The sequence below is a fragment of the Ranitomeya imitator genome, chromosome 3 (genome assembly GCF_032444005.1).
Source record: "Ranitomeya imitator isolate aRanImi1 chromosome 3, aRanImi1.pri, whole genome shotgun sequence".
NCBI classification, from domain to species: Eukaryota; Metazoa; Chordata; class Amphibia; order Anura; family Dendrobatidae; genus Ranitomeya; species Ranitomeya imitator.
The window spans coordinates 157,223,894-157,249,553 of record NC_091284.1 but is presented as its reverse complement, the minus strand read 5'-3'; the positions used below and the strand labels follow the sequence as shown (position 1 = coordinate 157,249,553).

The 25,660-nt window shown below is 39.7% G+C and overlaps 1 protein-coding gene across 3 annotated transcripts in view; it reads left to right on the top strand.

Annotated features, from left to right (window-relative positions):
* Positions 1–25,660, top strand: part of NLGN4X (neuroligin 4 X-linked) — a 608,585-nt gene that overhangs the window by 213,765 nt on the left and 369,160 nt on the right. For all 3 annotated transcript variants that reach the window (XM_069761571.1, XM_069761572.1, XM_069761569.1), the window contains exon 2: positions 24,682–25,438. In XM_069761571.1, coding sequence (XP_069617672.1) covers positions 24,967–25,438 — 472 coding nt within the window. In that variant the 5' untranslated portion in view covers positions 24,682–24,966. The remainder of the gene's footprint in view (positions 1–24,681; positions 25,439–25,660) is intronic.

The following is a 25,660-nucleotide window of genomic DNA, read 5'->3' as shown; positions in this document are numbered from 1 at the left end:
GAACCTCGAGACAAACTGGGAACCTCTGTCAGAAACAATATTCTCAGGAATGCCATGTAAACGAACCACATGCTGGAAGAACAAAGGCACCAAATCAGAGGAGGAAGGCAATTTAACCAAGGGCACCAGATGGACCATTTTAGAAAAGCGATCACAGACCACCCAAATGACCGACATTTTTTGAGAAACGGGAAGGTCAGAAATGAAATCCATCGAAATATGTGTCCAAGGCCTCTTCGGAACCGGCAAGGGCAAAAGCAACCCACTGGCACGTGAACAGCAGGGCTTAGCCCTAGCACAAATTCCACAGGACTGCACAAAAGCACGCACATCCCGTGACAGAGATGGCCACCAGAAGGATCTAGCAACCAACTCCCTGGTACCAAAGATTCCTGGATGACCGGCCAGCACCGAACAATGAAGTTCAGAGATAACTTTACTAGTCCACCTATCAGGGACGAACAGTTTCTCGGCCGGACAACGATCAGGTTTATTAGCCTGAAATTTCTGCAACACTCTCCGCAAATCAGGGGAGATGGCAGACACAATGACTCCTTCCTTGAGGATACTCGCCGGCTCAGATAACCCCGGAGAGTCGGGCACAAAACTCCTAGACAGAGCATCCGCCTTCACATTTTTAGAGCCCGGAAGGTATGAAATCACAAAATCAAAACGAGCAAAAAATAACGACCAACGGGCCTGTCTAGGATTCAAGCGCTTGGCAGACTCAAGATAAGTAAGGTTCTTATGATCAGTCAAAACCACCACGCGATGCTTAGCACCCTCAAGCCAATGACGCCACTCCTCGAATGCCCACTTCATGGCCAGCAACTCTCGGTTGCCCACATCATAATTACGCTCAGCAGCAGAAAATTTCCTGGAAAAGAAAGCACATGGTTTGAACACTGAGCAACCAGAACCTCTCTGTGACAAAACCGCCCCTGCACCAATCTCAGAAGCATCAACCTCGACCTGGAACGGAAGAGAAACATCAGGTTGACACAACACAGGGGCACAGCAAAAACGACGCTTCAACTCCTGAAAAGCTTCCACGGCAGCAGAAGACCAATTAACCAAATCAGCACCCTTCTTGGTCAAATCGGTCAATGGTCTGGCAATGCTAGAAAAATTACAGATGAAGCTACGATAAAAATTAGCAAAGCCCAGGAATTTCTGCAGACTTTTTAGAGATGTCGGCTGAGTCCAATCCTGGATGGCCTGAACCTTAACCGGATCCATCTCGATAGTAGAAGGGGAAAAGATGAACCCCAAAAATGAAACTTTCTGCACACCGAAGAGACACTTTGATCCCTTCACGAACAAGGAATTAGCATGCAGTACCTGGAAAACCATTCTGACTTGCTTCACATGAGACTCCCAATCATCTGAGAAGATCAAAATGTCATCCAAGTAAACAATCAAGAATTTATCCAGATACTCACGGAAAATGTCATGCATAAAAGACTGAAAAACAGATGGAGCATTGGCAAGTCCGAACGGCATCACCAGATACTCAAAATGACCCTCGGGCGTATTAAATGCCGTTTTCCATTCATCTCCCTGCCTGATTCTCACCAGATTATACGCACCACGAAGATCAATCTTAGTAAACCAACTAGCCCCCTTAATCCGAGCAAACAAGTCAGAAATCAATGGCAAGGGATACTGAAACTTAACAGTGATCTTATTAAGAAGGCGGTAATCAATACACGGTCTTAGCGAACCATCCTTCTTGGCTACAAAAAAGAACCCTGCTCCCAATGGTGACGACGATGGACGAATATGTCCCTTCTCCAGGGACTCCTTCACATAACTGCGCATAGCGGTGTGTTCAGGTACGGACAAATTAAATAAACGACCCTTAGGGAATTTACTACCAGGAATCAAATCGATAGCACAATCACAATTCCTATGCGGAGGTAGGGCATCAGACTTGGACTCTTCAAATACATCCTGAAAGTCCGACAAGAACTCTGGGATGTCAGAAGGAATGGATGACGAAATAGACAAAAATGGAACATCACCATGTACTCCCTGACAACCCCAGCTGGTTACCGACATAGAGTTCCAATCCAATACTGGATTATGGGTTTGTAGCCATGGCAACCCCAACACGACCACATCATGCAAATTATGCAGTACCAGAAAGCGAATAACTTCCTGATGTGCAGGAGCCATGCACATGGTCAGCTGGGCCCAGTACTGAGGCTTATTCTTGGCCAAAGGTGTAGCATCAATTCCTCTCAACGGAATAGGACACCGCAAAGGCTCCAAGAAAAATCCACAACGTTTAGCATAATCCAAATCCATCAGATTCAGGGCAGCGCCTGAATCCACAAACGCCATGACAGAATACGATGACAAAGAGCACATTAAGGTAATGGACAAAAGGAATTTGGACTGTACAGTACCAATAACGGCAGAGCTATCGAACCGCCTAGTGCGTTTAGGACAATTAGAAATAGCATGAGTAGAATCACCACAATAGAAACACAGTCTGTTCAGACGTCTGTGTTCTTGCCGTTCTACTTTAGTCATAGTCCTGTCGCACTGCATAGGCTCAGGTTTACTCTCAGACAATACCGCCAGATGGTGCACAGATTTACGCTCGCGCAAGCGACGACCGATCTGAATGGCCAAGGACATAGACTCATTCAAACCAGCAGGCATAGGAAATCCCACCATTACATCCTTAAGAGCTTCAGAGAGACCCTTTCTGAACCAAGCCGCTAGTGCAGATTCATTCCACAGAGTGAGTACTGACCACTTCCTAAATTTCTGACAATATACTTCTACATCATCCTGACCCTGGCATAAAGCCAGCAGATTTTTCTCAGCCTGATCCACTGAATTAGGCTCATCGTAAAGCAATCCCAGCGCCTGGAAAAATGCATCAACATTACTCAATGCAGAATCTCCTGGTGCAAGAGAAAACGCCCAGTCCTGTGGGTCGCCGCGCAAAAAAGAAATAATAATCAAAACCTGTTGAATAGGATTACCAGAAGAATGAGGTTTCAAGGCCAAAAATAGCTTACAATTATTTCTGAAGCTCAGGAACTTAGTTCTGTCACCAAAAAACAAATCAGGAATCGGAATTCTTGGTTCTAGCATCGATTTCTGATCAATAGTATCTTGAATCTTTTGTACATTTACAACGAGATTATCCATTGAGGAGCACAGAGCCTGAATATCCATGTCCACAGCTGTGTCCTGAAGCACTCTAATGTCTAGGGGAAAAAAAAGACTGAAGACAGAGCTAAGAAAAAAAAATGATGTCAGGATTTCTTTTTTCCCTCTATTGGGAATCATTGGAGGGCTCCTTGTACTGTTATGGCTGGCAATCAGGCAACACAGCGTGCAGTAATCAGCGCACATACAGAGATCTGGCAATAACCAAAAACAATAGGACGAGCTCTGAGACGTGGAATCTCTGTAGACTGCAGTACCTGATCTATCCTCACACAACTATAAGCAGCAGTGGATTGCGCCTATCACTACCTATGCAACTCGGCACTGCCTGAGGAGCTGACTAGCCTGAAGATAGAAATACAAGCCTGACTTACCTCAGAGAAATACCCCAAAGGAATAGGCAGCCCCCCACATATAATGACTGTTAGCAAGATGAAAAGACAAACGTAGGAATGAAATAGATTCAGCAAAGTGAGGCCCGATATTCTAGACAGAGCGAGGATAGCAAAGAGAACTATGCAGTCTACAAAAAACCCTAAAACGAAAACCACGCAAAGGGGCAAAAAGACCCACCGTGCCGAACTAACAGCACGGCGGTGCACCCCTTTGCTTCTCAGAGCTTCCAGCAAAAGTTAATAGCAAGCTGGACAGAAAAAACAGAAAACAAACTAGAAGCACTTATCTAGCAGAGCAGCAGGCCCAAGGAAAGATGCAGTAGCTCAGATCCAACACTGGAACATTGACAAGGAGCAAGGAAGACAGACTCAGGTGGAGCTAAATAGCAAGGCAGCCAACGAGCTCACCAAAACACCTGAGGGAGGAAGCCCAGAGACTGCAATACCACTTGTGACCACAGAAGTGAACTCAGCCACAGAATTCACAACAGAGATGACACATAGATATATACTATATACAGGAGAGATGACATACAGGTATATACTATATAGAGGAGGAGATGACATACAGGTACATATATATACAGGAGGAGATGACATACAGGTATATACTATATACAGGAGCAGATGACCTACAGGTATATACTATATATAGGAGGAGATGACATACAGGTATATGCTATATATAGAAGATGACATGCAGGTATATACTATATACAGGAGGAGATGACACACAGATATATACTATATACAGGGGAGATGACACACAGGTATATACTATATACTTCTCCTTGGTTACCCTATAATAATTTGTTAATATTCAGCTTCTTCTGCTACCACTTCACAGCCGTGCATAGTTTTCCACAGAATTTTAGAATGCTTGAGTGTACTGTAGATTAGACTCACTATATCAGACATCTGTAATACTATTGTCTTGAAATACAAAATGATTCCAGCAAGTATTTTGATAAAAGCAATAGTTTATTGAAATGCATTAAAATTAAGCATAAGACTAAAAATAATTATAGAAAACAGGGTGGGGATAAACTCACAAGGGGGAGGTGCAATAAAGGCCCAAATATTGACTCAGACTTTATTTGCACCCCCCCCCCCTTGAATTATTACAGATGTCTGCTGTTGCTCCCCTAATGATGTGTGTTAACACTTATAAAATGTATCAGACTGACTTAGAAATATTTAGCTGTAATATTTAGTTTAGCTGTAAAGTATAGAACATTTAAGTTAATGATATTACAGAATGATAGATAAATAGATAAATAGGTATCTAGCTATTGATAACTTTACCATACATATATAATTAAATGTAATGTCATATATATGAAAAAAAAATGTTCCTCTACAACATGATCTACACTGAGATGAGCATGGGAAAAGCAAAGGATTCATTGCACCATCTGTTAAAATGAAAGAAGTCCACATGCATCTTCGAATGTGCTGTGAAAACAGATGGAGCACTCTAAATAATCTGAACAGTAATCATTCTACACAGTGCCATTATATGGCTCCTGATAAATATTTTTATTACAACAGGAAATCTAAGTACAGCATTGGTCCATTGCAAATTTGAAAGAGTTATGTTGCTGTCTACTTTCGAGAGGGAAGTGAAATAACCGAGTATCCCTAATGTAATAAGTCTTTGTTTTGTTTTGGTCCCTGAACCGCACTTAATATTTTACTAACGACTAATGCTGAAACTGATGATAATGAACTGATAACCTTGCACTGAGATATAAGCTCTCCTTGTGGAAGATATAGTACTGCAGAGAACAGCTTTGAAAAATGATATAAAGGACTGCTGGAGAAATGGAAGCTAGTATCTTTACTGTTAAACATTTTGAGTTATATAGTAAGTTTGAAGGTCACAGCAGAAGTTAGATGAACTACAGTAATAGATGTCTCAGTCAACACTGTGAGCATAGTAGAGCTGCAATTTTTTATTGGTTAGAATCTCGGGTCTAGATAATACTTCAAGTCTAATAAAGTGAAACAGCACATAAAAATGATTAGTTGTTATGATGATTATAAAAGGAAAGGCACTGCCATATTTATATTTTATTATTGTTTTATTTTATCTATCTATCTATCTATCTATCTATCTATCTATCTATCTATCTGATTATAAATTTATGGCAAAATCCCAAAGATTTGTAAGTTTTTATACCTAATGATAGTTCTTTTTGTAGTTCATAAGCATCATAAACTTTGCAACAAAGCTGGAATAGCTACATTGATCAGCCTAATATTATTTAAGTCCCCTTCATGGCACCAAAATACATTTATTCTTAGATTACAAAAGGCTTCTGATACCTATTACCAAGATGCAGCAGCAAATCCTTTAAAGGGGATGTCCAGGTTTGGGATAAAAGTCTGCAGTCACCCTATGTGACTGCCTACTTCTGAGTTCCTACTGCGTGCTAACCCCTTGATATCAGAAATCTCTGGTGTCAGAGGCAAGAGTGAGCTGTTGCATGACTGGAAATATAGAGTTTGCATTCTTTCAGTCACATTCCACTTAGAAGTTGAAAGAAATTGAGAGATAGGGAACACTGCAAGTCATCATATGACCTCATGCACATAAATCACACACTTGAGGTCACCTTACCACCTTATCTCACCACCAACACTGAAGAATCCTTACAGCATGTGGTTCACATTCTGTAAGGATTGAGATGATTGCAGTCACATACAGTGATTACAGACATTTATCCCAATGCAGTGCAATCCTTTTATGTCTTGTAGGTTGTGATTCTTTCAATTATTGACTGAAACAGAGTTTTAATGCATTTGGAGTCTAAGTAATGTCTTAAACCTTTTACTATTTCTTCAAACTAAAATTTTATTTCTATAAGTGAATACCTTTGTCATGAAGATAAGAACTCCATCTGCAAAAACATTTAGATAGTTATTATATGTGAAAGTAGCATTCATGAAAATGGTAGAAGCCAAGTGTGATGCTCACAACATCACATATCATTGATTATCTTTACTTCCCATAGTACATCTTGGTGTCATCTCCACACACACACAACAATTCAAAAAAGTTTAAAGAAAGTGCTATTTAACAGACCAGGCCACCATTTTTTATTTCTCCATGGTCCAATTCAGAAAATCATGTGCTTGTTGTAGGGGCTTTTGGTGAGTCTTTGATGGTGGCCATAAGTCAGCATAAGCAAGTTCTCCAGTCTGATGTTACACACACCCATACACACCAAGCTTTGAAACACTGTGTTTTCTGAGACTTCGGTATAATGGCAACATTAATTTTTTCAGATGTTTGTATTTAAAAGACTAGACTAGTCTTCACTCCTGAGGAAGATGTGTGAGCCTTGAGAGTGTAAATGATTTTCTCTGTTGTTCTTTGTGCATTCTATTCTGCATAATGGAAATATCCCAAAATACCAGCTGTTTTGGACATGTATTGATCCAGTCATGAAGCATTCACACTTTGGCACTTATCAAAGCTGCTAAAATACTTATACTTTGCCCATTTTTCTTATTTAAGGTCCAACACGTAAACTACAGATCCTGACTTTGCAATTGACGCCTAATTTAGTATAACCTTAGACAGATGCCATAGTAACGAGTTAACCAATATTATTTAAATTTCTTGTCGCAGGTTTATAGCCAATCTGTGTGTTTTGCTATGATGCGCATAAAAGATATGTATATCCTGAGAGAGCTTGAATAAACACGGATAAATACAATAGAACACTTCTAACTTGTTTGTGACTGGCTTTTATACAGTATGAGTTATGAAAAGTGCACACTTCTTGTTTTCACGATAATTCACAATGGAAAATTATTAGAAAGCTTTACAATTTAAACTTGTCTTAATGTATACTTGCCAGGAATTGAAAGATAACAGGCTACACTTTATATTATAGGCTAACCATGTGAAAAGAAGCCAGGTTAAGCCAGTGATTATAGGTTTCTGAGCAAATATTGAACCAATTTAAACAATATATCTTAGTAGCATTTAACTTTTACATATTTTCTTGAAACTTTTTTTAAGTTTTAAGTAACAGTTATTTTAAATTGCAGTCAAAATAATGTTAAAATAGTAAACTAATGTTCATTAGCCAAGTGGGATATTTTCCAATGGACATCTACTGACTTTTAGGTGTTGAGTTCCCAACGCTGCACAGGGGGAATCTCGAACCATGTCTGCTGCAGTCTCCCATTCTCCTCCAGCCACATTGGAGCCTGCTCAGCAGAGACGTCAGTCACAGTGTCAAGCTCAGGCTGATGTTGGACGACTGGTTACTTCTGCCCTTCCAGGCTCTGTCATTGTAGCCAGCAATGTTCAGCAGCGAGCAGGTCTTTCTGGGACTAAGTCCCGCTTTTCCCATACTGAGCATGCCCACGGGATGTCCTCCCATTGGAGTTCTGGAGTCACATGCTCAGGTCCTGTAGCAGCTCCTATTGGACCACCAGGAAGGTCCTTTTCTGCTACAGCTATAAAAGGTTTGCATGACGCCCGGCCATGTGCTAGTATCAACCTATGTTTTGAGCCTTGCTAATGTGTGGTCATGTTTGCATTTGGTCAGGGTTGGCTGAAATAAGTCCCTAGAATGCCGGCACCTCCGGTGAGTTTTGTGTGTTTGGATTCAGGTCTTGACTGAAATAAGCCCCTAGAATACCAGCACCTCTGGTGAGGAGTTGTTTGTGTGCTATGCTGACTGCATGACCACAGTTTTGCTCTGTTTGGTAGCTGTGTTCCTCTGTGAGATAAACAGGGCACAGCCTTTCCATATTCTAGCGATTCTGTGAAGTAACAGAGATCGCTAATGCCGCCATATAGCACTGACAATTGCTAGCAGCAGGTTCCTCTCCTACACGGTGGACCCCGAGTTGCGAACGCACCTATTATTACATATATTTATACTCGGTGCATTCTGCCAACCCTAACCCTGACTTTGACCTAGTTGTAAGCCACTAAAATTTTAATAAAATTAACTTAACATTAAACTTGAGACAAATTCAATACATCAAGTAAAGGAAGAATGTCAGATCTATTTAGCCTAAAAAGTCAATCTAAGTGCTGTTAAGGTCACTTATAAGCAAGCTTACCCAGAATTATATAGTCATTTATCACTATACCAGCAATAATAATTTTTATTCTGTGTCACAGCCTTCAGGCAAATTTACACTCAATATTGCTTTACATGGGAGATATCTAATCATCACTTAACCTTCCCAACACCTTTCTTTGGACTTCAACAAAGATTCTAGATTTACTCTACATTATAGGATTCATATAACATAGGAGAACACAAGAGCCATCTCAAGACCAAATGGGAGGAATTTGGTAAGGTTTAGTAATGAGAAAATAGGACACTTTCCCCGGCCAAACAGTATTCAATACATACATGCAAGCATAGCAAATGATATAATTCAATTTAATTCTCTTTGTTGCTTCTTTATTTGGGAGAACTGTTCATAAGTTTGTCTAGGATTGCTTTTATTTGACCTCTAAAATCAGTGCACAATTTGGTTGGATAAAGGTTTCGACAACCTGTCTTTAACCTCTTCCATCATTATGAACTATTAAATTATGGAGTAAGTGTGACTATCTGGAGATTTAGGATCTGAACCTGTTTCACACGGGTCATGCGCCTGCTGTGTTCATTGTGTTGGCTCCAATCCCTGGTGTTTGAGCAGATCAATGCCACTGTCTATCTTATTGGTATTTAACCCCTTCAAGACCCAGCCTATTTTGACCTTAAAGACCTTGCCGTTTTTTGCAATTCTGACCAGTGTCCCTTTATGAGGTAATAACTCAGGAACGCTTCAACGGATCCTAGCGGTTCTGAGATTGTTTTTTCGTGACATATTGGGCTTCATGTTAGTGGTAAATATAGGTCAATAAATTCTGCATTTATTTGTGATAAACACGGAAATTTGGCGAAAATTTTGAAAATTTCGCAATTTTCACATTTTGAATTTTTATTCTGTTAAACCAGAGAGATATGTGACACAAAATAGTTAATAAATAACATTTCCCACATGTTTACTTTACATCAGCACAATTTTGGAAACAAAATTTTTTTTTGTTAGGAAGTTATAAGGGTTAAAATTTGACCAGCGATTTGTCATTTTTACAACGAAATTTACAAAACCATTTTTTTTAGGGACCACCTCACATTTGAAGTCAGTTTGAGGGGTCTATATGGCTGAAAATACCCAAAAGTGACACCATTCTAAAAACTGCACCCCTCAAGGTACTCAAAACCACATTCAAGAAGTTTATTAACCCTTCAGGTGCTTCACAGCAGCAGAAGCAACATGGAAGGAAAAAATGAACATTTAACTTTTTAGTCACAAAAATTATCTTTTAGCAACAATTTTTTTATTTTCCCAATGGTAAAAGGAGAAACTGAACCACGAAAGTTGTTGTGCAATTTGTCCTGAGTACGCTGATACCTCATATGTGGGGGTAAACCACTGTTTGGGCGCACGGCAGGGCTTGGAAGGGAAGGAGCGCCATTTGACTTTTTGAATCAAAAATTGGCTCCACTCTTTAGCGGACACCATGTCACGTTTGGAGAGCCCCCGTGTGCCTAAAAATTGGAGCTCCCCCACAAGTGACCCCATTTTGGAAACTAGACGCCCCAAGGAACTTATCTAGATGCATAGTGAGCACTTTGAACCCCCAGGTGCTTCACAAATTGATCCGTAAAAATGAAAAAGTACTTTTTTTTCACAAAAAAATTCTTTTAGCCTCAATTTTTTCATTTTCACATGGGCAACAGGATAAAATGGATCCTAAAATGTGTTGGGCAATTTCTCCTGAGTACACCAATACCTCACATGTGGGGGTAAACCACTGTTTGGGCACATGGTAAGGCTCGGAAGGGAAGGAGCGCCATTTGACTTTTTGAATGAAAAATTATTTCCATCGTTAGCGGACACCATGTCGCGTTTGGATAGCTCCTGTGTGCCTAAACATTGGCGCTCCCCCACAAGTGACCCCATTTTGGAAACTAGACCCCCCAAGGAACTTATTTAGATGCCTAGTGAGCACTTTAAACCCTCAGGTGCTTCACAAATTGATCTGTAAAAATGAAAAAGTACTTTTTTTTCACAAAAAAATTATTTTCGCCTCAATTTTTTCATTTTCACATGGGCAGTAGGATAAAATGGATCATAAAATTTGTTGGGCAATTTCTCCCGAGTACGCCGATACCTCATATGTGGGGGTAAACCACTGTTTGGGCACACGGCAGGGCTCGGAAGGGAAGGCGCGCCATTTGACTTTTTGAATGGAAAATTAGCTCCAATTGTTAGCGGACACCATGTCGCGTTTGGAGAGCCCCCTGTGTGCCTAAACATTGGAGCTCCCCCACAAGTGACCCCATTTTGGAAACTAGACCCCACAAGGAACTTATCTAGATGCATATTGAGCACTTTAAACCCCCAGGTGCTTCACAGAAGTTTATAACGCAGAGCCATGAAAATAAAAAATAATTTTTCTTTCCTCAAAAATGATTTTTTAGCCTGGAATTTCCTATTTTGCCAAGGATAATGGGAGAAATTGGACCCCAAATATTGTTGTCCAGTTTGTCCTGAGTACGCTGATACCCCATATGTGGGGGTAAACCACTGTTTGGGCGCACGGCAGGGCTCGGAAGGGATGGCACGCCATTTGGCTTTTTAAATGGAAAATTAGCTCCAATCATTAGCGGACACCATGTCACGTTTGGAGAGCCCCTGTGTGCTTAAACATTGGAGATCCCCCAGAAATGACACCATTTTGGAAACTAGACCCCCAAAGGAACTAATCTAGATGTGTGGTGAGGACTTTGAACCCCCAAGTGCTTCACAGAAGTTTATAACGCAGAGCCATGAAAATAAAAAAAAAAATTATTTTCTCAAAAATGATCTTTTAGCCTGCAATTTTTTATTTTCCCAAGGGTAACAGGAGAAATTTGACCCCAAAAGTTGTTGTCCAGTTTCTCCTGAGTACGCTGATACCCCATATGTGGGGGTAAATCACTGTTTGGGCACATGCCGGGGCTCGGAAGTGAAGTAGTGACGTTTTGAAATGCAGACTTTGATGGAATGCTCTGTGGGCGTCACGTTGCGTTTGCAGAGCCCCTGATGTGGCTTAACAGTAGAAACCCCCCACAAGTGACCCCATTTTGGAAACTAGACCCCCAAAGGAACTTATCTAGATGTGTGGTGAGCACTTTGAACCCCCAAGTGCTTCATAGAAGTTTATAATGCAGAGCCGTGAAAATAATAAATACGTTTTCTTTCCTCAAAAATAATTATTTAGCCCAGAATTTTTTAATTTTCCCAAGGGTAACAGGAGAAATTTGACCCCAAAAGTTGTTGTCCAGTTTCTCCTGAGTACGGTGATACCCCATATGTGGGGGTAAACTACTGTTTGGGCACATGCCGGGGCTTGGAATTGAAGTAGTGACGTTTTGAAATGCAGACTTTGATGGAATGCTCTGCGGGCGTCACGTTGCGTTTGCAGAGCCCCTGATGTGCCTAAACAGTAGAAACCCCCCACAAGTGACCCCATTTTGGAAACTAGACCCTGAAAGGAACTTATCTAGATGTGTGGTGAGCACTTTGAACCCCCAAGTGCTTCATAGAAGTTTATAATGCAGAGCCGTGAAAATAATAAATACGTTTTCTTTCCTCAAAAATAATTATTTAGCCCAGAATTTTTTATTTTCCCAAGGGTTACAGGAGAAATTGGACCCCAAAAGTTGTTGTCCAGTTTCTCCTGAGTACGCTGATACCCCATATGTGGGGGTAAACCACTGTTTGGGCACACGTCGGGGCTCAGAAGGGAAGTAGTGACTTTTGAAATGCAGACTTTGATGGAATGGTCTGCGGGTGTCACGTTGCGTTTGCAGAGCCCCTGGTGTGCCTAAACAGTAGAGACCCCCCACAAGTGACCCCATTTTAGAAACTAGACCCCCCAAGGAACTTATCTAGATATGTGGTGAGCACTTTGAACCCCCAAGTGCTTCACAGACGTTTACAACGCAGAGCCGTGAAAATAAAAAATCATTTTTCTTTCCTCAAAAATTATGTTTTAGCAAGCATTTTTTTAGATTCACAAGGGTAACAGGAGAAATTGGACCCCAGTAATTGTTGCGCAGTTTGTCCTGAGTATGCTGGTACCCCATATGTGGGGGTAAACCACTGTTTGGGCACACGTCAGGGCTCGGAAGTGAGGGAGCACCATTTGACTTTTTGAATACGAGATTGGCTGGAATCAATGGTGGCGCCATGTTGCGTTTGGAGACCCCTGATGTGCCTAAACAGTGGTAACCCCTCAATTCTAACTCCAACACTAACCCCAACACACCCCTAACCCTAATCCCAACTGTAGCCATAATCCTAATCACAACCCTAACCCCAACACACCCCTAACCACAACACTAACCCCAACACACCCCTAACCCTAACCACAACCCTAATTCCAACCCTAACCCTAAGGCTGTGTGCCCACGTTGCGGATTCGTGTGAGATATTTCCGCACCATTTTTGAAAAATCTGCAGGTAAAAGGCACTGTGTTTTACCTGCGGATTTTCCGCGGATTTCCAGTGTTTTTTGTGCGGATTTCACCTGCGGATTCCTATTGAGGAACAGGTGTAAAACGCTGCGGAATCCGCACAAAGAATTGACATGCTGCGGAAAATACAACGCAGCGTTCCCGCGCGGTATTTTCCGCACCATGGGCACAGCGGATTTGGTTTTTCATATGTTTACATGGTACTGTAAACGTGATGGAAAACTGCTACGAATCCTCAGCCAAATCCGCACCATGTGCACATAGCCTAATTCTAAAGGTATGTGCACACGCTGCGGATCCGCAGCAGTTTCCCATGAGTGTACAGTTCAATGTAAACCTATGGGAAACAAAAATCGCTGCACACATGCTGCGGAAAAACTGCACGGAAACGCAGCGGTTTACATTCCGCAGCATGTCACTTCTTTGTGCGGATTCCGCAGCGGTTTTACAACTGCTCCAATAGAAAATCGCAATTGTAAAACCGCAGTGAAATGCGCAGAAAAAAACGCGGTAAATCCGCCATAAATCCGCAGCGGTTTAGCACTGCGGATTTATCAAATCCGCAGCGGAAAAATCCGCAGAGGACCAGAATACGTGTGCACATTCCTAACCCTAACCCTAGCCCTAACCCTAGCCCTAACCCTAACCCTACCCCTAACCATACCCCTAACCCTACCCCTAACCCTACCCCTACCCCTACCCCTAGCCCTAACCTTAACCCTAACCCTACCCCTAACCCTAACCCTACCCCTAACCCTAACCCTATTCTAACATTAGTGGAAAAAAAAAAAATTCTTTATTTTTTTATTGTCCCTATGGGGGTGACAAAGGGGGGGGGGTCATTTATTATTTTTTTTATTTTGATCACTGAGATAGATTATATCTCAGTGATCAAAATGCACTTTGGAACGAATCTGCCGGCCGGCAGATTCGGCGGGCGCACTGCGCATGCGCCCGCCATTTTGGAAGATGGCGGCGCCCGGGAGAAGACGGACGGGACCACGGCTGGATCGGTAAGTATGATAGGGTGGGGGGGGGACCACGGGGGGGGGGATCGGAGCACGGGGGGGGAATCGGAGCGCGGGAGGGGTGGAACGGAGCGCGGGGGCGTGGAACGGAGCACGGGGGGGCTGGAATGGAGCACGGGGGGGTTGAACGGAGCACGGGGGGGGTGGATCGGAGTGCAGGGGGGGTGATTGGAGCACGGGGGGTGATTGGAGCACGGGGGGAGCGGACACGAGCACGGGGGGGAGCGGAGCACTGGACGGAGGGGAGCCGGAGCAGTGTACCGGCCAGATCGGGGGGGTGGGGGGGCGATCGGAGGGGTGGGGTGGGGGCACACTAGTATTTCCAGCCATGGCCGATGATATTTCAGCATCAGCCATGGCTGGATTGTAATATTTCACCCGTTATAATGGGTGAAATATTACAAATCGCTCTGATTGGCAGTTTCACTTTCAACAGCCAATCAGAGCGATCGTAGCCACGAGGGGGTGAAGCCACCCCCCCTGGGCTAAACTACCACTCCCCCTGTCCCTGCAGATCGGGTGAAATGGGAGTTAACCCTTTCACCCGATCTGCAGGGACGCGATCTTTCCATGACGCCGCATAGGCGTCATGGGTCGGAATGGCACCGACTTTCATGACGCCTACGTGGCGTCAAAGGTCGGGAAGGGGTTAATTAGAGCAATCTTACTGTGGTTTCCCTTAGCATTGCATCCTGTGACATGATTGTAGAGTACCAATGGGGTGCCATGGAAACATGGATGTGCTAAACGCTTCAACTTTTGCCATCTTAGTACACACGTGGGCACCATAAGAGAATATGATTTTCACTGTATTGTGCACCATGGAAGTGTTGCAGTGTATAGTACATATGATCAAATAATCACAGGCTCAAATATTCTCGGGGACTAAAAATAAATTAAAAATAAACTGGAAACTAAAACATAGTTTTTAAAAACATTAAATGGAATCTATCAGTAGGATTAACCTTCTTAAATCATCTACAAGGGCATTAAGGTCATAGAAAGTTGAAAACAATTATACCTTGATACCTGCAATCCAATGTCTTATTCCAGAGAAGTCCACATTTTTCTAATATGAAAAAAAGGTGTTAAGATAAAGGTGCTTGACACAGATCTTCCTGAGAATAGGTCTCCAGAGACTAAGATCTTATTTTAAATGAAAGGGGGAATTACCAATGTGAACCAAGTAATGACTGACACTTTGTGCTCATAATCGCACACAGCTCTGCAGTTATATCAGACCTAACACAGTATGGTAGAACTGAACTTTGTGAATATATTGTACATATTTGCATCTACAGTGCTTGAGCTTCTATCTCACAGGCAGTCAGTGTGGGAGGAAAGGGCTATACAGTTACTGCACTATGAGAGGACAGCTGTAAATTTGTTTTGTTTGTAATGGGACAAGGTTCAACTCTGCTGTATTGTGTTGGTTGTAATCAGGCACAGCTCTGCAACACTACGAGACAAACGTGATACTGTAAATTTGTTTGTAGTGAGAAACTTCAGCTGTACTGCACTGTGTTAGCTCTGCTGTACTGTAAGTGTTCTCATCTTACTGCAGAACTGTGTGTGACTATGAAAGCAAAGTGCCAAATATGACATGTCTCACACTGGTGACACACCCTTAAATTTGAAATAAACTCTGGATGCAGATTCTCAAGGAGAATTATTCTTTTTATTACAAAGTTTGGAATTTTCTTTCACCAGTTAAAAAAAAATTAACCTAGACATGTTTGGTGTCTGTGAACTCGTGAAGACCTTTAGAATCATAATCACAGGTCAGGTTTAGCATTTAGTGAACACGGTAGAAAAAAAACTACTGTGGAATTGCACTCTTTTGCAATTTCACCGCACTTGGAATTTTTATCCCATTTTCCTGTACAAAATATTTTAAAACCAATAGTGTTGTTCAAAAGCACAACTTGTCACACAAAAACGAGCCCTCACATGGCCATTTTGACTGAAAATTAAAAAGTTATGACTCTGGGTAGAAGGGGAGCAAAAAATGAAATGCAAAAAACTAAAATACCTCCGGTTGTTAAGGGTTTAAGCTCTATGTAGAAACAGGAAGTCTCTTTTCCCTGCAAGAGTTATCTCCCTCTTCAACTGCTAACCCAGCTGCTTCTCTCCCCCCCATGCCAGGCACTTTGAATTGTAGTTCTAGTGCTGACTCATGCAGGGAAAAGAGACTTCCTGTTTTTGCATAGCGCTTAGAAGGATTCTGCTAGCAGGTTTTAATAATGTGATGTCATAGACCTAATGGAAAGAGAAGAATTAACTGAGAAGAATTGTAAAATAAGCAATTTTAAATACACAGTGTGATATAATATGTTGAAATGTTGAATGCAATATAGTAGGAGGATCAAAGTTATTCCCTCAGAATGTTGCAAATTAAAAGCTCTGCGGTAGATGGGTTTATAATGTATGGAGAGAGAAACAAATCATTTTATGGTGCAAAAAAAACCATAAATACAAGACTATAAATTTGGTATCTGCAATTGCAATTATCCAGAAAATAACACTATTGTGCAATCAATGCCACAGTGTTAATGTCGTGAAAACATAATGCAAATAATAAATAGAGCAATTTATGTTGACCTCTCCATTACATACGGAACATTTATTCTCTCTGTTCTCCATTTTTACTTGTGCCTCCTATTATTTATTTTGGTATATTTATTGATATACCTCACATTTTTTATTGAAAGTTAAAACGAATGTAGATAAAATTATAGCTTTAAAAATCCAAAAATGATATAACATTTAAAAATATTTCTGCATTAATAAGTGCTGATCACAATATTGACGGCTTACCTTTAGATTACAATATCACTAAGATATCAAGTGGTAGTTTGACACTTGACACCCACTTGATATCCTAGACGCTCTGCATTATGGAAGCTGTTTATAATGGTATTGAGAATTGGAACCCCACTGTTATGATATTGATCACTTATCATAAAGCCACATTCACACGTTCAGTATTTGGTCAGTATTTTACATCCGTATTTGTAAGGCAAACTAGGAGTGGGTGATAAATGTAGAAGTGGTGATGAGTTTCTATTATACTTTTCCTCTGATTGTCACACTCCTGATTTTGGCTACAAATACTGACCACGTGAACGTGTCCCCAGGATTCCCTCCCCCTAAATAATGTAAAAAAAGTAATGAAAATAACTAAATGTGATTATTTAGTATAAACATGGTTTGTAATACATATTCTACTTTATAAACACATGTATAATATTAAATCCTGTGACGATATTATTATGACAGCATTAATATAACAGAATGTTCAGCATAAACAGTAAATTATGAATATGTGGCTAAAAGAATGACTCACAAAAATGTTAGTTTTTTCTGACCTTTATAGGCTGAAGAGGCCATGTGCACACGTTCAGTATTTTTCGCGTTTTTTTTTGCATTTTTTCGCTATAAAAACGCGAAAAAAACGCTTACATATGCCTCCTATTAATTACAGTGTATTCCGCATTTCTAGTGCAAATGTTGCATTTTTTTCCGCGAAAAAATCGCATTGCGGAAAAAAAGCAACATGTTCATTAAATTTGCGGAATTGCAGGGATTCCGCACACCTAGGAATGCATTGATCTGCTTAGTTTCTGCATGGGGCTGTGCACACCATGCGGGAAGTAAGCAGATTATGTGCGGTTGGTACCCAGGGTTGAGGGACTGGGCACCATATAATTGGTAAAAAAAGAATTAAAATAAAAAATAGTCATATACTCACCCTCTGATGGCCCCGGAGTCTTCCCGCCTCTCATCGGTGCACGCTGCCGCTTCCGTTCCTATAGATGCTCTGTGTGAAGGACCTGCGATGACGTCGTCATCTTGTGATGGGTCACGTGACCGCTCATGTGACCGCTCACGTGACCGCAACATCATCGAAGGTCCTGCACACACACACCATCTATAGGAACGGACGCCCCTGAGGAGATTGGCTGTTTCCAGGTAAGTATAACCATTTTTTTTAATTTTTTTTTATTATTTTTAAACATTCTATCTTTTACTATAGATGCTGCTTAGGCAGCATCTATAGTAAAAAGTTGGTCACACTTGTCAAACACTATGTTTGACAAGTGTGACCAACCTGTCAGTCAGTTTTCCAAGCGATGCTACAGATCGCTTGGAAAACTTTAGCATTCTGCAAGCTAATTTTGCTTGCAAAATGCTAAAAAAAAGCAAAAAAACCGGGAAACAAACGCAAAACAAAAATGCGGATTTCTTGCAGAAAATTTCCGGTTTTCTTCAGGAAATTTCTGCAAGAAATCCTGACGTGTGCACGTACCCTGAAGGTGTAATTTCATTTAAAAATATAACTATCAGCTTTCCGAACACATTTCCTCAAGCACATCAAACATCCTGATTGCTCATGTGCTATTCTTACTGTGAGATTACACTTGTTGATTCTATATCTCAGAGTGTTTATGTAGATAAAACTCTCTCTTTTCTAGAGTTGGGTGTTGTAATTGGTGATTTTGGCAAATAAAGCTACTGATATTGATATGCGGTCACACAATAAATATACAACTCTACTTGGAAGTTGGTATAGACTAAAAAGAAGTCATGACATGGAGACCTCTTTTTAATTTATGCTTTGCAACAAATGGGTAACAGCATAAATATGAGCATATAGTACCCTACTTTTGTTGCATACATAGGGAGGATTATGCTTGCCTGAGGAAGCAACTGACATAATCCATGACAAATGTGAACTGTGGTCTTCTTGCTGTAGAGCATCCATCATTTTGACATTAATTTGTGCACATGAGTTACCTGATCTGCAATGTCATTATTAAAATCAGCAGGCAAACCTACACTTCAGTTGTGTTTTCCTTTTTTTTTTATCTAAAACAGATAACACTGCCCTCCCATTGCTCAATTATTTCTGTAAAAATCTTAACGAATTGATATATTTTTCATGAAATAATTCTTTTAAATGAAACATAAAATAAAGTATTTAATATAATATAAAATTAACATCTGAAAGCACTTTCAGGATACTCTTACCAACCACTTGAAGCTAAAGGCCTGTTTATATTGGTTAAATAACAGGACTTGCTCTATTCAAGTGAATCATTTATCTTTATTGATCTTGCTGACCTTCAAATGAACGTTATCAGTGATATGCGTCTTCTAACTGTAAGAGAACAATATTGCGCCTCAGCCACTGGAGAAACATCAGATCTTTGCTACTAAATATCAGATATCAGTGTCTAAAAGTCTCTGAACGATTGGCAAATATTATTTTTCAGTTGCTTAAACAATTGTCAAGTGTTTGCTACGTTTTATTCATTAAAAATAAGTTGATTCATATGTCTTTTCTCTTCATATCAAAATACACTGCTCAAAAAATAAAGGGAACACTTAAACAACACAATATAACTTCAAGTCAATGACACTTCTGTAAAATCAACCTGTCCAATTATAAAGCAATACTGAATGTGCATCAATTTCTCCCGCTATTGTGCAAATGGAGCAGACAACAGGTAGAAATGACATCCACAAGTGGGTGTTGAGCTTACAGTGCAACATCATGCAGGGCAATTGGCATTCGTCAGAAACCACCAAGATAGGCAGATTCAACATTGGTGTCCTGTGCTCTTCATAGATGAAAGCCTGCAACATCCTCCAGCATGACCGGATTGTGAGTGGGTCAGTAATAGTGTGGGGAATCATTTCTTTGGAAGGTCACACAGCCCTCCATGTGCTAGCCAGAGGTCATTTGAGTGCCAATAGGAATCAGGATGAGATCCTCAGACCCATTGTGAGACCATATGCAGGTGTACAGGGCCATGGGTGCCTTCTGATGCCTGACAATGCTCAGCCTCATGTGCCTGAAGTGTGTCAGGAGTTCCTGTATCATGAAGACATTGATGCTATGGATTGCCCTGCCCGTTCGCCAGACTTAAATCCAATCGAGCACATCTGGGACATGTCTTGTTCAATCCACCAATGCCACATTGCGCCACAGACTGTTTAGGAGTTGGCTGATGCTTTAATCCAGGTCTGGCAGGAAATCCCTCAGGAAAACATCCGCTGCATCATCAGGACCATGCCCAGGCATTGTAGGGATGTAATAAAGGCATGTAAAGGCCACACACTACTGAGTATCATTTCCTTGTCATGAGGCATTTCCACCGAAGTTGAGTCAGCCTGTAATTTGATTTGAAACTTTGATTTTGAGTATCATTTCAAATCCAGACCTCCATGGGATATTACTTTTGATTTACATTGATCATTTTTATATTTTTTGAATAAAGATTTGCAACTGGAATATTTCATTCAGTGATATCTAGGATGTGGTAATTTAGTGATCCTTTTACTTTTTTGAGCAGTCTGTATACAAAACAATGAATATTTTTTGAAAACTTTTATAGGGTTAAAAAAAGACACATTCTTCAGCAATCAATTAAAAGAAGTGAAAAACATTAAATTGCCACATATTTTATTATTATTTAACACCCTTCAACTCTATCTTGAACCATAGTGACTTGATGGATGAACGCTCTGTATGGAAATCAATTTTGTGCAAACCTAGATAGGTCCACCAGGTAATTCTCGAGACCAGCCCCAAACTCAATGAGGCATGCTAATCTTTAATTTTTGCCCTTTACTGTTTTGATTCCCTTTATCCAAGAGGCAAAACCTTTTATTTTTATGTTTGCATAGCTACATTAGGTATGTTTTCTTCAATATGAGTTGTAGCTTTGAAAGACACCACTGATTTTACCAAGTGATGCGATAAAAATGGGACAAAATACCAAGTGGGATAAAATGGTAAACACAATGCAATTCTGCCATAGTTTTTTGAGGTTTTATTTAACAGTGTTCTATGCATGGTAAAAAATGACATGTAAACATACTTTTCCAGGTCAGTACAATATTAAACTTGGATAGATTATTTTTACTTAAGTGGTGAACTAAATGTGGAGGTTTGTAACAATAAAAAAAATAAGTTTATGTTGTCCTTTTCCGAGACCTCCATATTTTTAGGGAACAATGGTACCCAAAAAATGCAGCATGTGGTAATGTTTTAATATTTTATAATTTACTGTACAGGTTAAATAGTTTTTATAATTTGATAGACTGGACATTTATGGGTGCAGCACTATCAGATATGTTTAATTTTAATGATAATTATAATGGAACCATTTTCATATTAACAAAGAAGATTCCCCTTTGTCATTGATAAAGGCCAAAGAAAAGTTTTTTTAGATGAATCCATCTATTATCTGTTAATGTGTTTGCACAATGCATTTAGCTGTATGAGCTATCTGTTTTCTTAATAAAATTTACATACTGATTTTTGTACATTATACTTTCTATTATAAGGTCCAAGAAGTTCTGCTGCCTAAATTTTTTTTATACTGTATGTCATTTTAAAAGAAAAAAATCATGTCTTTATTTAAAAACACTGATATCATTGCATATGGTTATTTAATTAGTAATAATTAATGTTACAGATCATTGGATTTTTTGGATTGGATCATTATTATTTATTTATTATTAATTCCATGCTGCTGTACAAGAGAAAGGGGTTACATACAGGTTTATAGATATAATTTACAGTACATAAATTTACTGTACAGAGGGGAGAGGACCCTGTCCTTGCGGATTTACATTCTGAGATAAACTTATTATTGATATTTTTTTAAGCAAATCAAAAAGAAAACACTAATTAAAATATGTAATTATTTAATAATAGATATATACAGTTGGGAAAATAAGTATTTGATACACTACCAATTTTGCCAGCTTAAGCACCTACAAAGATAGAGGTCCGTAATTTTCAACTGTAAGAGACAAAATCTAAAAATAAAAAGCAGAAAATCAAATTGTACCCTGGTAAGAAGGCAACCATTGTTGGCACAATTATTATAAAATGGAAGAAAGAAACACGATATGACTGTCAATCTTCCTTGGTCTAGGGCTCATTGCAATGTCTCGCCTTGTTGGTTAGGAGGATTCTAAGAAAGGTCAAGAATAAGCCAAGAACCACACAGGAGGACAACATTCTCGAATATTACCGATAGTAACACATTACACAGTCATGGATTAAAATGCTGCAGGGCAAGCAAGGTCCCCCTGCTCATGTCAGCACATGTCCATGCCCATTTCAAGTTTGTCAATGAACATCTAGATGATCCAGAGGTTTAAAGGGAGAAGGTTGTGTGATCAGATGAGACCAAAATAGAACTTTTTGGTATCAATTCCGCTCGCTGTGTTTGGAGGAAGAAGGATGAGTACAAACCCAAGAACTCCATCCCAACCATGACGCATGGTGGTGGAAATATCATACTTTCAGGTGTGCTTTTCTGCAAATGGGACAAGATGACTGCACTGTAATGAAAGCAAAATGTATGGGGATATGTATCGAAAGATTTTGGCCAGCAACCTACGTCCTTTAGTAGGAGCATTGAAGATCGGTCATGGCTGGGTCTTAAAGCATGACAATAATCTGTAACACACAGCCAAGGTCAACTAAGGAGTGGGTCCGGAAGAAGCATTTCAAGGTCCTAGAGGGGTCTAGCCAGTCTTCAGACCTGAACCCAATAGAACATTTTTGGAGAGAGCTGAAACTCAATGTTACCCTGCAATAGTCCAGAAAACTGAAAGATCTGAAAAAGATCTTTGTGGAGGTGTGGGCAAAAATCCTTGCTGCAGTATGTGGAAACCTGGTCAAGAACTACCGGAAATGTCTGACCTCTGTTATTGCAAACAAAGGTTTCTGTACGAAATATTAAGTTCTATTTTTCTATTGTATCAAATGCTTATTTCATTTAAAAAATTCAAATGAGTTATTTAAAAATCATACAATGTGATTTTCAGGATTTTTTTTGCATTCTGTCTCTCACACTTGAAGTGTATCTACGATAAAAATTACGGACATCTCCTTTCTTTGTAGGTGAGAAAACTTGCAAAATCATCAGTGTATCAAATGCTCATTTTCCCCACTGTAGACTTTTTTGTCTTGATGAACTAAAAGAATAACAACCTGTGTATTCTGCAAATTATTTTAACAAATTTTCTTCAGAATATACAAAAATTGTTTACCACGATAAAAAAACACGCTATTGCAAAGATTGTTCCAATAACAATAATAATAATAATAATAATAATCTTTATTCTATGTGGTCATGACTGACTATGTTATGGCTAGTTCTTTAATTTTGAAAAACAATCTAATGGTGGAACAAAGAAAGGAAAATAATTAATATGCACTTACGTAGATTTGTCACATTGGTTTAATAGCTGGAATTTTTGCTACTTTACCATTGTTTTATTCTGATTTTAATAGTTAATTGTACAAAAAAATAGAACAACTAATTTAGAGTTTACTCTGACTAAACTTAAGAAAGTTAAGTGAAATATCTTGAAATGATGCAACACTAATATTATTGTAATGGTATGTGCTGCATTTACATTAAATTATCAATGTGAAAAGAAGATAGATTTGTGTAGTGAACTTATGGTGAGCTTATACATCTGCTTATATGTAGTCAATGCTATAGAAATAAGCATAGTGACAAAAAAAGCTCAAAATGCCGGTTACAAAACAGAAAATGTTTTTCTACCTATAGACTATGTTTATTTAACTCTACAGTATGGGTAAAACACAATCACATTGAACCCAGCAATCTGGCCCATTTCAGAGCAGCATTTACTAGCTCTATTACAAAGATCTTTAAGCACTGCACTTGTTGCCTCGGAGACCACCGCTAATAGACTGCAGCAGTATCTAGTAACCTAGGAAAATGAGTAAACAATAAAACTAAAAATAATAATAATTTATATTTCTATAGCACAAAATATTCGCCAGCACTTTATATTACAGAGGGCATTTCTATAGACAATAAAGACGTTACAGAGTAACACATAATTCTACAGATACCAAGTAGAGTGAGGGCTCTGCTCGCAAGCTCACATTCTATGAGGAGATAGAGGGACACAAAAGGTAAAAATAAGATACTTGTCATGAACAGTCTAGCCATTAATATAATAAATCAGAGCATTCAAATAACACTGCCTGACCCTGTCACCAGTCAGCACCTGTAAAATTAAAGATACAAAGTGCTATTGAGTTCATGAAAGGCAGAACAGGGAAAAGTCAGTTAAATTAGTGAGGTGACATGGCAGTCTATGTGTTTTAGAGCATATTTGAAAGTGTGGATACTGGGATTCAGATTATCTAGGATAGTGCATTCCAGAAACCTGGTGCAGCACTGGAGAAGTCCTGGAGACATGAGTAGGAGGTTCAAATTATAGAAGATGCTAGTCTTAGGTCTAACGAATGGAGAGTATTGATAATAGTAAGAAAATTGCAAAGTTGCTGCTAAATGCAAGGACTTTTCAATATTACCCATTTAACATGATAGAGCAACCCTTTAATGACCATTGCAAAACAATATATGAATATACAGTAATTCTATCATGAATATGTATTTACACTTCTTAATTGTACTAACAATGTCTTTCTTTTTTTATTAGATCAGCTTTCTGCACTGGGCTCCTTGATAGAATGTGCAATGACTGAATGAAGCAGATAAACTGACATCAATATTTGGAATAACATCCTTGTGATTATTTTACTCTCATGGAATGGGCTTTACAAAATCAGTAATCTGGATTTTACAGATGGCAATTATGCAAATAAGGCAATAATTCCTGTGGCTTTTCATACAGTGGAATCATTTTATCCTGGCTGAAGTCTTTTTTGTTGTTGTTGTCCTCTCTGCCTGGGAGATCTCACCTTTGCTGATGTTGATGTAAACAATGTCGAGACCAAAGGGATTACTATGGTTGCCTTTGATCTTCACTCCTGTCTGTGTCACAGTAAAATCAAACTTGCTACTCTGGATAACAGCATTTGCTGTAAGATTTACAATAATCGATGGCCAAGCACAGCATCCAATTGTTCTCACGAACTATGGTAAGATACGTGGCACAAGAACATCATTGTCCATAGAAATTTTGGGACCTGTAGAGCAATATTTTGGAGTGCCCTATGCTGCACCACCAACTGGAGAGAGACGCTTCCAACCACCTGAGCCACCTTCATCATGGACTGATATCCGAAATGCCACCCAGTTTGCTGCAGTGTGCCCACAATACTTGGATGAGAGGTCTTTGCTAAATGATATGCTGCCTGCATGGTTTACTGCCAATATAGATACAGTTGCAAGTTATGTGCAGGTTCAAAGTGAAGATTGCTTATACTTAAACATCTATGTGCCAACTGAAGATGGTAAGTCCTGTGTGTAAAATGTTAAATATATCAATGACCTAGCTATTTATCTACTGCATCACTCTCATAAAATAAAAAATGATGTCATGTCATTTTGCATTTTTACGATGATCACCGATGGTGCGCACTATAACCAGCTACATGGTTACTTCTGATGAAGACAGCTTTAATTTGCCTAAAAACCAAAGTGAAAAAAATATGTTTTGCTGATTATTTCTTTTC